Here is a 14,995-nt window from a genome sequence, read left to right as displayed (position 1 = left end):
AAATTAAAGAAAATATATTATGTTTAAGGTCAACATAACTGTCTCTTCTCTGGGCTTTTAACACAAAAATTATCATAAAGTCATAACCAGTTTGATTTATTATAGATGCATGCTCTTTTAAGATAATTGATGTTGTTGAGTAAGAGTTGGTTTTTCACATTCAGTCTATTTGTAGGATAATTCGGTGTCCATTTTTAAATTGCCTCACAGTTCTGTACTTCATATCCCTGCTTTATTCAGTCCCGAGGTCCTCACAAGCCTCTTTCCTATCCTTATAATTAGGGATGCACACAGTGTAAACGTGTAATAGTGCAGAACTGCCACAGATGTCAAGCTTAGACTCGTCCAGGTGTGTTCTGAGGATGAACTCATTTTATGAGCTTGTGCCTTCTTCAGTCAACTAGTTGTGGCATGTTGCCATCTCATCCCCTCATTTTCAGAGGAAATTACATACCACACTGTCCTCAGCAGTGTAATGCCAACAATCGGATACTACTTTAATAAATATTTCAAAAACATGCACATATTTGTGCAACACACAGTTCTTTGTGTTTTTCTCCAACAATTCCCACAACATGCAGTGTCCTTTCTACCACCAATGCCGTTTCTGCTGCTTAGGACCCCTGAGCCACCAGGGGGGCCCGCAAAGTAAGATTCTAAATACACACAATTAAATAATATCTTCCACACTTTTTGCATAATTTGGCAAAATTACAGCTTGATTGGAAATGATGCACAATAAACATATTCTACTTACAAGGAATACTCACAAGATGAAATATGAGACAATGTTTGAAAAAACAAAGATGTTCTTTACTGACACTTTTGTCGACTTGGTAATCAAGGACACTAACTTTTGAAAGAAAGAAAAAAACTTTATTAGGGGCGAAATTGTTTTGTGTGATAGAAATGGCATCACAACTCTGTGACAGTCAAAATTTTTGAGAAAAAAAATAGATAATGGACACAGACGTACGTACGTGTGTGTGTGTGTGTGTGTGTGTGTGTGTGATTACCAACTATACATAAACAATATCAATTAAATATCTTACCTGATGAGTAAGAAAAAAGCCATCTCTGGGTCGCTTTTAAATCCTTTCAGATCTCGGAGTTGTCGCCACCTCTGAAAAGCCAAGCCGATGTTGATTTGGGTTTTATTATGAACTCTGTCGATTTCCCTTTTTGCTTGTAGACTCTTTTCTGCTCTGTTCAGGGTTTCTTTGTTTTTACAACTGGTGATTCCCTGGAGGTTTGCCGTTTTGAATCACCCATGGTCAATTTTTCTTGTTCGTTGTGACAACAAACTTTCAGCTTCAGCTACTCCCACACCATACATGCACTACAGTAGCTGGAGCTTATTTTCTCTGTGTACGGATATGACGCATGTATGCAATTTCCCGCGAAATCTGTCCCAACAGCTCTAAAATATAAATCATTGTTACAGGTTTTTCAAAGTGTATTTGGGTAAAGTAAAGACATGGTTTGGAAGATGGATTTATGTTGCACTTTCTCTCATTAATAACATTTTGTTATTTTTTTAACAAAAAAAAAAGTTACATAGTGTAGCTTTAGTATTGAAAGTCAAGGTCTGGGACAATGCTAAAACAATGAAATCTAGGCTACATAAACAGCATTTGAAAAGATTCAACAAATAAATAAGGCATGGTAAAAAGTAAATTTTAATGTTAAAATCTGTTCGTTTGAATAAAAATCAACAACTTGGGGCATGAATGTGCCGAAGTTGAAGAAACACCTATTCATATAGGCCTAGCCTTAACAAATTTGAATAAGAGATCATACTATCCCACACCACTTATCAAAATGCGTCAAAAGAGTAAATTGGTTTAGCAACTTTGTTGTTTTTCTTGTCACGCAAAGTAACGTAACAGCAGAGAGTGCAGGTGTGCATCCAGCCCGAGTGCATTGAACATCAGCTCCTTATCCGTCCCAGGTTTTTTGTCACACACCTCGCCACGAATCATTCGTTTTCTGGACTCGGTTTTTTCCATTCAGTTCTAGGATTTACAGTGGCGCTGGACAGTACAGTTGAGCTTTTGCACCGGCATCATCTGACCGAACTAGTGTGAAGAGAATAATACATTGCAATATTTAAAGCCATTAAACAAATACATTTCCTCTTGAGAGCGAGTCTGGGTAAGTGATTTATTTACAAATTCTAAGTATTACAATTTTCATTAGGTCAGGGCAGTAGTTCAGTCAGACCAGGTCATTTAAGCAACATAACTTCAAAATACATGTTTAATAATGTCAATTACATACTGTATTATCCTATAAACCCTATTATATACTGTATCATATTTGACTATGTTGTGATATATATATATATATATATATATATATATATATATACTGTTTGTGTATATAGGCTATTAGTTACTTTATAACTATTTGGCAATTAAGATGACAATTAAGTCTCAATTAATAACAGCAAAAGTTAAATATATAGTATATAAAATATGTATAAATATAACAATATATAAAATATAAAAAAGTATAAATATACATGTAATAAAATATGCAAAAAATTATGAATATATACATTTCTTTTCGAGGTATGCATGTAGTATGTATGTACATGTTTTTTTTTGTTTAGTTTTTTTTATACAGGGAAACAGAGATAAAACCACCAATACTTGTGGATTAGCCTACATACACAACATAAAGACCACAAAGCCAAATCTCCATGCATGTAAGCTTGTTAAACTTTTTTGATTACAATAAAATAGTGTCATTAATAATCAGATCAGTTCCCCAAATGAGAGAATACTCAGTATGGTAGATATTTTTTCAATGATAGAAAATTATTTGAGTAAATTCCTCATACTGTATGTATCTAACACAATCTGGATATGGTTTGTTCTGAATGTGTATGTTTTACATGGAAGAAGTCTACATTCAAACATGAACAAATACAGTACCTCACCAAAAGGTGTAAAAGTCACAGGAGTGGCGGTAATTTGTTCTACCAGTACGTCTTTTAAAAATTCTGATTATGTTTCACTGGTTACAATACATTCCAACAAGATTTCCATTGTTCAGGCTGTCTCCACAAGGCACAATTTACTAAGTCTCATGTGAATGGTAGAGTGATCCCCTCCTAGCTAGTGTTCTCTGTGGGACTGAGTTAATGATGTCTGTCTCTGACCTGGCTATTCACGTTTGCTCTCTTGATTTCGCTCTTCCTTTTGCCTCTTTCACTGTGACTCCTGGGACTTGCATGTAGCCAGTCAATTCAATGTGTCAGAACAATGCAGCTTCTACGAGGAAACCAAATCCCAGCCTTATACAAGAGCTCCAAATCCTAAAAAAGATCAATTTGACTAGGTAGTGGTCTTTCCTGAATGAGCATAGGGGTAGTTTGCGTTTCAAGGGTAATGTATAGGAAGACAGTCTCCTTGAAGATTTCTCATTTTGAATGCACGGTGATACACTGTATGACTCATATACTTCAGTTCTGTCTAGAACTGCCATACTTTGATCACCAGAAGCAACTGTGACGTTAATTGTGAAAATGTAACCATGTTGTTTATCGCAATGAATGTGGATCAGGATGTACTGTACGTTTCTTTTGCTACAGCCTTGAACAACTGAACAATTATTCAATGACCAGGGTGCAAAAGTGTCCTTATTTAGCCCTCAAGTTTAACAAATCACCACAAAATAGAGGATGTATTAAATGAGATCATTTATATTTAAAGATACTTGAGGCACCATTTGGGGTTCCTCAGATGCCACACTGGTGGAACCCTCTGGCCAACCTCTTGGCATCCTATAAAGGAGCCTCAAATACTCAAGGAACTTCGATATTTGTTTCAATTCCCTCAAAACCTTTCCCTTATGATGGGTTTACTGAAGGAGCCATTGACAGCCTTTAGAGTTCTTGCAGGAACTAAGAGTACACTGAAAAACTGACTAGTAAGATTTACTTAATTTATATTTAAGTTTATTTATTTATTTGTTTTTGCAAACAGTTTTTCTATGAAAAGTTTAATGGTATAAAATTAAGTAAAATCTACTTCATGACATAATATTGATTAAATTGAGTAAATATAACTTAAACATTTCAGTTACTATAATAACATTTACTTACAAATCTGATGTACATGGTACTTAAATAAACATAGTGAAATAAAAATTTGATATGAACATTTCACATTCTGAATGTTCCTTATAAACACACGTTTAATCATGTACCACATGACATATTGACACATGACTGCCTTCCACAGTGAAGCTCATTGCATGCTATGTAATCTACTAGACAACATCACCTTGCATTACTATCAATGGAAACAAAATACAGATCTGTGGACGCAGACCTCAAAACTTGGTGCCCAAAACACGATGAAAGTAACAATCAACAGATAATTTTTTGATCATGAACGCTTCAAATTTCACAAAAAAAAAAAAAAAAAAGTTACTAAAACATAACAAAATCAACAATAAAAATGGTGTTAATAAACTTGTTAACAGTTAAACCATGCAAGCTCATTAATTATTCAAGCCTGGTGAATGCTGGGAACATCAGCTTTAAAAAGTGAAGTAAAATTATATTATATTTTCCAGTGAAATTTACTCAAATTAGTGAATAAATATGTCAAGGTTTTCTACTTTAGGATTGATACATGATGACGTATTGTAAAGGTAACAAACAATCATACATAATATTTACAGTACTTATAAACTAATGCATTCATTTTTACATGCTTGAATGGAGTACAAATGTAAAATGTACTTAATATTTTCAAGTTCATGCTTAAACTTACTCAGTGTAGAAAGTACTTAATCTTTACTGCTATATTTACTTGACCACAAAATCATTTTTTTTTTTTCTCAGTGTTTTTAGAAACTGAAATGGTATCAAGAGGTCTTCCAGTGGGTTCTGCCAGTGTGGCATCTGAGAATCTTTTAGTTTTGAACAGTGTACATGTTTTATCCCTTTAGAGCTTTGGTATGGCAGATAAGACGTCTGATCCTGGGACAGTTTGTCTTAATATGGAGGACAGCCTGTGCAATGGAGCAACACAGCCACAGGAAGCTCCATTGCTAACCCATCTGAAGAAGGTGGAGAACCACATCACAGAGGCACAGCGCTTCTCTCATCTTCCCAAGCGCACTGCTGTGAGCCTGGAGTTCAGAGACCTCTCCTACACCATTAGGGAAGGACCATGGTGGAAGAGAAAAGGTCAGAAGGTCATTTATTACACATTTGGATCAATGTAACCACACATACAGTATTGTGCAAACTACCAAACTTCTCTTTGGTACTAAACACTGCATGACTTTTTGTAGTTATGAGCCATCTTAATTATAAATGAGACCTTGGGGATTTTTCTCTTTACTCCCAGGACAGAATGTCTTCATTATACTACATTGTCATCATCATAAGACATTTACACCTAAAGACTTCCACTATCTTTACAGTAAATTTCCTAAACAATGGAGCAATAGATAGACCCTCATTTTTAAAGAAAGTTCACCCAAAAAATAAAAATTCGGTCAGCATTTACTCACCCTCATATTGTTCCAAACTCGTATGACTTTCTTCTGTAGAACATAAAAGATGTTAAGCAGAATGTAAGGGATTGGCAGCCTTAATCACCATTCACTTTAAGTGTATGGAATAAAAAGATGCATTAAAAGTGAATAGTAACTGAGGCTGTCAGGCCCTAACATTCTCTCTTTTTAGTCCAGAGAAGAAAGAAAGTCAGATATACTGATTTGGCACAACACGGGGTGAGTAAATGATGGCAGAAATTGTATTTTTAATTTAGCTATCCCTTTAAGGATCACTTTATATGCACTTAATATAAATGTGATAAGCACTTGTGACACTTCTAGTCTCGCCAGAAGTAACTGGGCCACCAATGATGATAAAATGGTAGTCATCATAAGACTGCTCTAAATGTTCAGTGGAAATACATGGGAATAAAGTCCAAGAGCAAAGGAGCTAACCTAGCAGTACATGACTTCCCTGTAATATGACTGTAGCACTTGGGCTAATAAGCTGCTAATTAGGGTCCTTAGGATCTTTGAAATAAGTCAGTCTTTGACAATCCTGGGATTGTATTTTTTTCTTTCAATGACTCCTCAAAATGCCTTTTATTTTTTATTTTTTTTACATGAGACCTTATGGTCTTTCACTGTAGTTGAAAGCTATCTGTTGAGTGGACTCATAGAAAGGTCAATGAGCAGACTTGAGCAGAGTGGTTTAATTAGCCACTGTACTTAAAGGTTTTGGAGCCTAATTCTCTCATCACCTTTATCATTCTCTTTCTCACATTTCTTAGCTTTGGAGAAAATATGTAGTACAGTCATGGGGTTCATAGATTATACCATACATCTCATTTGAAGGGATTAACTGGAAGCGGACCATGTGCTCCAAATGAGAACAGTATGACGGCAAGCATATATTTTGTGTCTTTGCAGGTTACAAGGCCTTGCTCAAATGTCTATCGGGGAAGTTCTGCAGTAGGGAACTTATTGGGATTATGGGCCCCTCTGGGGCTGGCAAGTCCACTTTGATGAACATCTTGGCAGGATACAGGTGAGGGTATAGTGGGTGCACAACATTATCACATGGGATATATCGACATGTTGCTACTGAATGTTCCAGTTCCCTGATATCAGCCCCATTCTGCTGATTTACTGACAAGCACCATTTCTCATCAGACATTTTGCATCAATTAAAATGTATTTACGTTTTCCCGTGGCACTAATGTGGACGGCATGGAAACAGGAAGTAATCATGTTGAGTGCGATTTCGAGGTTGCATTTTTGCTCTGTAATTACACTTTTCCTCCACTGATAGGGTTTGGGTTAGGGGTAGAGTGAAAGGGATAGTTCACCCAAAAATTAAAATTCTCTCATCATTTACTCACTTTCATGCCATCCCAGATGTGTATGAATTTCATTTTTCTGCTGAACACAAACAAAGATTTTTAGAAGAATATCTCAGCTCTGTAGACCTATACAATGAAAGTGAATGGTGACGATATCTTTCAAACTAAAAAAATCACATAAATGCAGCATAAAGGTAATCCATATGACTTTAGTGGTTAAATCCATGTCTTCAGAAGCGATATGATAGGTGTGGGTGAGAAACAGATCAGTACTGAAGTCCTTTTTTACTATAAATCTCCACTTTGACTTTCACATTCTGAAAGTGAAACTGGAGATAGTAAAAAAAAAAAGGATTGAAATATTGATCTGTTTCTCATCCAAAGTTATTGCATCGCTTCAGAAGACATGGATTTAAACACTGCAGTTGTATGGATTACTTTTATGGTGCCTTTATGTGATTTTTGGAGCTTAAAATGTTCTAGCCACCACTCACTTGCATTGTATGGACCTGCAGAGCTGAGATATTCTTCTAAAAATCTTAGTTTGTGTTCAGCAGAAGAAAGAAAGTCATACATATCTGGGATGGCATGAAAGTGAGTAAATGATGAGAGAATTTTCATTTTTGGGTGAACTATCCCTTTAAAAAAATATGCTTTCCTGTTGACTGTTTTGCATAATTAAAAAATACAACTTGATTTACCACTCCCTTTTGGTGCCACTCTGTGGACATTTCACCCGGAAACTGGTCCTCACGTGTAATGCGTTAAACAACACTTCCAGCATTGGCCACTGTGGGAAGTACTTCTAATTTTACTCAACACAGACTGATTTCATCAGAAGAATTTTCAACTTACTGTCACCGAATTCACAGCAATATCTACCTGATGAATTTTCTGCACTGATTTTGAGAGAAAATCTACAGAATTCTGTGCGAAGGGATTTAAACATAGAAAAATGTGTAAAATGGAGCTGAGAGTAGTATATGCTTATTAGTATAAGTTATTCAAAATATTTAATAAACAGACATGACAGGGGTGGGGGATGTGTAGAACTTTTGTGAACGATGGACATATGCAGATTCCGTCAGGACCCGGTGATCATCATATGATGATATTTTCTCATGTTACTGGAATTTTGTTAGCAAAACGTTTTATTATGGATAACGCCCTGAGATTTATAAGCTTTATGTCATATTTATTAAAGGGAAACAGGAATGACTGGGGAGATCCTGGTAAATGGAAAGCTCAGAGACCTCCGAACCTTTCGTAAAATGTCCTGTTACATAATGCAAGAGGACAAATTGCTTCCCCACCTGACCGTCCAAGAAGCCATGATGGTGAGTGTACATGGTGAACTATGTGTTAAAAGATGCCCCCTACTGTTGGTTTGATGCTAATACTCCTTTTTGTATCAGACTGTGCTAAGAACAGTCACATGCAGAAAAAAATTTCATTCCTAAGAGAGAACCTATTGAACTCAAATAGCAACTCATAGATTTGTCCACTGTTTTCTAAGGTGTCAGCCAACTTGAAGCTCAATGAGAGCACAGAGCTGAAAAAAGAGCTGGTAAGTACAGCTCATAACCTCATTCATAATTGTCACAAATACATTTTCCTACTGGAACTTTATCTCCTTCCTGTGTGTTTGTGGGTGCATAGATAAAAGAAATTCTTACAGCCCTGGGACTACACGAGTGTGTCCACACTCACACTATCTCTCTCTCTGGAGGGCAGTGTAAGAGGTTGGCTATTGCCCTTGAGCTAGTAAACAACCCCCCAGTTATGTTCTTTGATGAACCCACTAGGTAAAGATTTGATCTTTTTTTATCCTTAGAAACAAATAAAACCTAATGGAATTATTTATATGTTAGCAACAGTGAAAGACCATTAAATTATAATAGGCTTCTATTTAAATACTCTCAAACATTACTTAACCCCAAAATGAAAATTCTGTCTACTTACTCACCCTCATGTTGTTCCAAACCAGTATGACTATCTTTTCCATTAGCCACAGTCACCATTGACTTTCATTGTATGGAAAATGATGCAATGAAAGTGAATGGTGACTGAAACTTTCCCTTTTTGGTTTGGAACAACATGAGAGTGAGTAAATGATGGCATGATTTTCATTTTTAGATGAACTGTACCTATAAAGCTGCAGTATGGCATGGCTGTATTTGACATGATGAATTGCTGCTTTTTGTGTTTAGTGGTTTGGACAGTGTATCCTGTTTCCAGGTCGTGTCACTGATGAAGTCTCTGGCACAAGGGGGCCGAACCATTATTTGCACCATCCACCAGCCCAGTGCCAAACTCTTTGAGATGTTTGATAAGGTACATGCGTCTGCAAATCTTTCTGGAATTCTGAATCTTTAGCTGTTGGGAATCTTTATGTGACTCTTTGGTTCCTCTCATTCACAGCTTTATATTTTGAGTCAAGGCCAGTGCATATACAAAGGAAGTGTCCCATACCTCATTCCTTACTTGAGAGGACTGGGTCTTCACTGTCCCACATACCACAACCCTGCAGATTTCAGTAAGCTGACCTAAATACTGAAGTACCCATGTTGTATACATATACTACACACACATACATAATGCTAAGGTTTTCCCCTCTGTTTTGTGTTCAGTCATTGAAGTAGCATCAGGAGAGTATGGGGATTTGAACCCAGTGTTGTTTGAGGCCATCCAGGGTGGCATGTGTGCCCTGGAGGAGAAGAACAACTGTACCGACAAAACCACCTTAAACCCCTGTGCTGAAAAATGTGTCAAAGTGAGTGATACTGGTTTCAGACTGCTGGTGGATAACATCTGTTACATTTACTTGCATACATTGTGGTCAGGATGTTTGTTAGACAAACCTGAAAACCGTTGTGGTCAAAAAGCATATTTTCTGCACAAGAAAATACTATACTTGTCTGATATGATGTAGCTGTCTATTTAATTAATGTTTTGATGGCAGATGACTGCCAAAGACATGATTTATGTACAATATTATTGCAAGCCAGTACTTGGCACAAGAGTAGATGCACTGTCACTGACACATGCTTTAGGTAGTAAAAGCTGTCTGGGGCAGGTGGTTTATGCTACATAACGTAATCTTTTATATTGATTTAATTTATTATTTCAAATTCTTACTTCCTTGCATTTTGCTCAGGACTCAGGACATGTTGAGAGCCATTCATTTGCAACAAGCTCTCTGACCCAGTTCTGCATTCTCTTCAAGAGAACACTTATTACAATATGCAGAGACCAGGTACTTGCTGTTGTATTTATGTCCTTGATACTTCATACTTTCCTTCACCCTTTGTGTTTAGGACAACATTAAAGGGGCCATGTCATGAGGAATACAATTTTCTTTGATATTTTGACATATAAAAGGTAATTCTATTATAAAAATACTGAACATTTCAGAACTTAAAACCTAATCCCCAATGTAATAAAAGCATTTATTGAAACTAAGCTGCAAAAACGCCTTGTTCTTTACTTCGTGACTTCCCTACATCACTAGGGGGCTCATTAATTCATGACTGCTTCTACAGCAACAACATAACGCCTACTTTAAATAATCGCACCCTTGGCCCCGCCCACTGGTGCTCAGTTTGTAAACAGAGAGAGAACAGGACAGACAGGCCTAGTGTGGCCTACTAACTATTCCTGGACACCAAAGGGGACCCATCTGGATTTTTTACAATTATTTTTGTATATAAACATGCACTAGACAGATGTCTTTGACCATTCTCATGTATCTCGTGACGCTTTTAAAAGACGCGGTGTCAAGTTACAACTCTGAAAAGGAGACCTCATTCTGTTTAATTCAGCTGTGCTGCATCTTGTTGTTTTGAGCACAAACACATCCTGGATGTGTTCTTGCGCACATCTGTGCTATTTTTAATTGTTGGTGAATGTAAACATGCACTAGATGGACGTCTTTGACCGTTTTGATGCGTTTCCGGTGATGTGCGCCTCAGTGTAGGAGTATACTGTATGTGCGAGCATCTTGTTTCGTTGTGCTATGGACTATGAATGTGCGGGGTTTTTTTGGCACATATCAACGGGGATTGCTTGTGAACCAGTCATACGATTCACGTTTTGCAAAGGAACTGTTATTGAAGGATGGGGCAGTTAAAAACACCATTGGACTCAATCACAAAACTCTAAGTAAACAGTTTCATTCATGAATATTTCAAATGTCAAGGCTGTTTGATAGTTTAAGGTGCTGCTGTGCTTGAGTGAACAGTTTGAAATATTTGGGTGCAATGTGTTGGATATGCGTTATGTGTAAACCCTGAAATTTTGTTTTATAATGTTGTGGAACTTGTTATTTCTCTTCTGACTGAGTTTCAAATAGGGCTGTATTCGAGGGGCTGCATGATGTTAGCCAATCAGAACAGTAGGCATTTACGTTGAAGTTTAAAGAAGGTGCTTAGGCCAAAGCCAAAGAGTATGTCATGACCCCTTTAAAGCAGTAGTTTACTAGGTTAATAAGGGTGTTTGAAATCGTTCTTGTTTTTGCACCAGGTTTTGACACATCTGCGGCTAATGTCACACATCTCTATTGGAGTGTTGATTGGACTGCTATACCTCAACATTGGCAACGATGCCAGCAAAGTCTTCAACAACACTGGTTTCCTCTTCTTCTCAATGCTCTTTCTCATGTTTGGAGCCCTGATGCCTACAGTTCTCACATGTAAGTTAGAGAAGAACATAAGCTGTGTCCCAAATGATGCACTATGCACTCACACTATGCGCTCAGTGTTCATTTTCAAAGTGTAGTATCATCTCAAATGGAACACTAACAGTTTTGTACAACACAGAAGCATTCTCCATTTTTCAGCTGACGGATGTGACGTTTCGAAACAGGTAATGTGTTGCCACTAGCTATTGCACATTAGCCAACCTCAGTCCAATACTTATATATCAAAAAACTTTCATTTAACTAAACACTTAACTAAAGAGTACACACATAAACAGCAATGGTGTTGATGTCCAAGTGTTGTGTTCAGTTGATAGCTGTATTGCATTGTCAGTGCTGTCTTGTTTGGTACCCAACAATATCATATTAGCTGGATAGTTAGATAGCTAGCGGCTACCTAGCCTCATTACTTGTTTGCATGACAGCATGGCTAGGTAGCTGCTAGCATGCTAATACTTCTAAACTGGCTAATTTCATGACAGTGATTCAGTTAGCTAGTTTTGTGTATAACTTTACCAAACTACTTGCATTTTTAGTGGCACGCACCTGATCTGATTGTCTAGATGTAGAACTTAGGCTAAATATTTTAAAAAATTACTCAAAAATCTATCATCAATATCAAGAATTTTTTATTTTATTTTTCTTGAAAAATATCTATATGATTTTATTGCCCAGCCCTAGCGTGGGATGATGGTAAAACATTCAACTCACATTTTCAGGGCATGTTTCACCAGTTTTGTCAGACTAGCATCGTGGCCAGGTAAACCCGCCCCTTCAAGACAAGCCACTAACTTTCCACATTCATTTTCTGTGTGAGTGCACTACACATTAATTACACAACAAAATGATGCAGAATAGTGCGTAAGTATGCAAATTGGGATGCATCTAAAGGGTTAGGGTTAGCCATGCCACACAGTTTATCAAATCGAAACAAGTCATGTCCTACTTTAAGGGGAAGTGTTTTTTGATTTTGTCTTGCTTTCAGTTCCTCTGGAAATGGCTGTATTTCTGAGAGAACATCTAAACTACTGGTATAGCCTGAAGGCTTACTATCTGGCTAAGACAATGGCTGACATTCCATTCCAGGTGGGTTCCTGCCTAAGCTTTAGTGACTCTCTACGGTTTCTGATATGAGTTGAGGCAGACAGCATCAGAAGGTTATATATAAATGAACTGTAGACAAAGGTAACCAGGGACTCGTATGGGTCTGTCATGGTTTGTCCACTCTTCCTCAGGTCATTTGTCCCATCATGTACTGCAGTATTGTGTACTGGATGACTGAGCAGCCTCCAGAAGCAAGCCGCTACTTGCTTTTTTTGGCCTTGTCGATCTGCACAGCTTTAGTGGCCCAGTCTCTTGGGCTTCTAGTCGGTGCTGCCTCCACGTCCCTTCAGGTTCTGTAAATGCAATTGGGATTCCTTCCCATTTTCATATTTTACCCTGAAATATTTCATACATATTGTGCATCTTCTTTACAGGTGGCTACTTTTGTTGGTCCAGTCACAGCTATTCCAGTCCTACTCTTCTCAGGCTTCTTTGTGAACTTTGACACCATTCCAGATTACCTACAATGGAGTTCTTATGTGTCCTATGTCCGGTAAGCTTCTAATTTCTGAAAGAGTTGCGCATGCTTTAATTTGAGTGAATCTCCATTTTCATGTTTTGTTTATTGTATTTATGCTAGGTATGGGTTTGAGGGTGTGATTTTGTCCATTTATGGCATGAACCGAACTGAGCTGGAATGTCCAGGGAGGGTTTGCAAGTTCCAGAGACCTGAAGAAGTACTGCAGTTGTTGGATGTTGAAGATGCCAAGATATACATGGATTTCATTGTCCTGGGGATTTTCTTTCTCATCTTCCGACTTGCCACATACTTAGTTCTTCGGTACAAAATAAAGTCTGAGCGATAATATTTGTTCAAGACGTGACCTTGCAATGACCTTGCATGGTCTTCAGCTCCTGTGGCCTACTTTCGGACTACACAGTAAACCATTTTCCAAAGGTATCACTGTCTGCTCAGGAAGTTCAAATGTATTTTTTGATCATTGTGGTGTGCTTTCTTTCATTTGAACACAGGGAACTAAAATTCTCTGGCTGAGTCTGACATTGTAAAATGTCTACAGAATTTAGAAAAAAAGATACCCCTGTAGCAAGCTCCTACATAAAAAATATCATGTTTTTCAGTGTTACATTGTTGCACTACAAGGTGTTTAAAAAGTCATGCAGGGTTGCAATGGTACATTCAAATGCGGCACTCGCTACGGCATTTAAATAAGGAAATGGTAATTTGCTAAACTTTCCCAATTTATTGTGGCGGTTCTAACTCTGGCTTTAAGATCACTAACATTGATGTAAATGTTTTACTCAAAGCTGATAAAGTCACATTCGATTTTATTATATAATAACACTGATAAGAATAAAGTTTTATATTTCGAGTTGACTTAAATGTAGTCATTAGCAAATTTAGCCTGAGGTGAGCACCACCTTTAAAGGATGTTTACATTCTGTATCATTGCACAAGTCTCCTGATAGGGCATAACTGAATGGCGAAAGGGTTTTAATTCAAATCAGAAGGCTGTAAAGATACCACAGTGCCTGTGTTTCAATTAAATACCATTGTATCAATAATTTTGTGTAGTAGATTTTTTTTGTTGTTGTTTCATGCACTTCATTATAGATTTCTTTCTTTTCTTTCTTTTAAACTAGAGATTGTATGTAACTACCTGGTGCTACAGTCTTTGTATTAAAACAAAGTTATCATTTTTTTTAGACCAACAAACTTTCATACTATGTATATGTCAAAATGCCAAATTTACTAAATGTATTTAGAAATAAAATTCTGAGACCCATCAGCAATACAGTTTTTTGTAATTACAATACACTTTTCTGTGTAGAAAACAGTTGCATTATATATTATATTGTATCTTGTGTAGCATTTGGTTCTACAGTTTGTCAACTTTAAAGCTGCTTGACAGAACTAGAGGTAGACTAATATATCGGTTCTACCGATTAATCGGTGCTGATAGTTGCTTTTTAGAACTATCGGTTATCTGCAAAAATCTATGCCGATAGTTTTTATTTTTATTCCTCAGTGTTTCTCTGTGGGCGACCCTGGAGGAATGGCCACTAGAAGTGAATAAAACCTACTACTGACACTTTGTGGGTATTTACTGCATCTAAATCTTTCATCATTGACAATATTCATCCATATTTTTATTCTCACTTCAATGCATTTTTTTTATTTTATTATTATTAATGAATTAACTGTTGTAAATTGAAGTGAGGGCATGCAACAAAAAATAAATAAATAAATAAATAAATAAAAAAAAAAGAAAAGAAAAAAGTTTTTGTGGGCGGTACTCACTGACTGTAGCAGGAAGTCGGTGCGGTGCAGTGAAGTCTTGCCACCGCGCAATGGACTCTTTCTTCGGCTGTC

At 37.0% G+C, this 14,995-nt stretch overlaps 1 protein-coding gene across 1 annotated transcript; it reads left to right on the top strand.

Moving 5' to 3' along the window:
• The first annotated feature begins 4,802 nt into the window (after positions 1 to 4,802).
• On the top strand, positions 4,803 to 14,401 carry abcg4b (ATP-binding cassette, sub-family G (WHITE), member 4b). Its single transcript, XM_051665419.1, has 14 exons — positions 4,803 to 5,206; positions 6,451 to 6,568; positions 8,068 to 8,200; positions 8,380 to 8,430; positions 8,523 to 8,668; positions 9,074 to 9,197; positions 9,285 to 9,399; positions 9,494 to 9,636; positions 10,021 to 10,119; positions 11,385 to 11,553; positions 12,545 to 12,645; positions 12,795 to 12,953; positions 13,038 to 13,156; positions 13,244 to 14,401. Exons 1-14 carry the CDS (start codon positions 4,975 to 4,977, stop codon positions 13,467 to 13,469), a joined length of 1,935 nt encoding a protein of 644 aa, XP_051521379.1. The 5' UTR covers positions 4,803 to 4,974; the 3' UTR covers positions 13,470 to 14,401.
• Positions 14,402 to 14,995: the final 594 nt, after the last annotated feature.

This window comes from Myxocyprinus asiaticus, chromosome 31 (assembly GCF_019703515.2).
Source record: "Myxocyprinus asiaticus isolate MX2 ecotype Aquarium Trade chromosome 31, UBuf_Myxa_2, whole genome shotgun sequence".
Classification (NCBI taxonomy): Eukaryota; Metazoa; Chordata; class Actinopteri; order Cypriniformes; family Catostomidae; genus Myxocyprinus; species Myxocyprinus asiaticus.
Note: the sequence above shows the minus strand (reverse complement) of the source record. Positions and strands in the feature narration are given on the sequence as shown.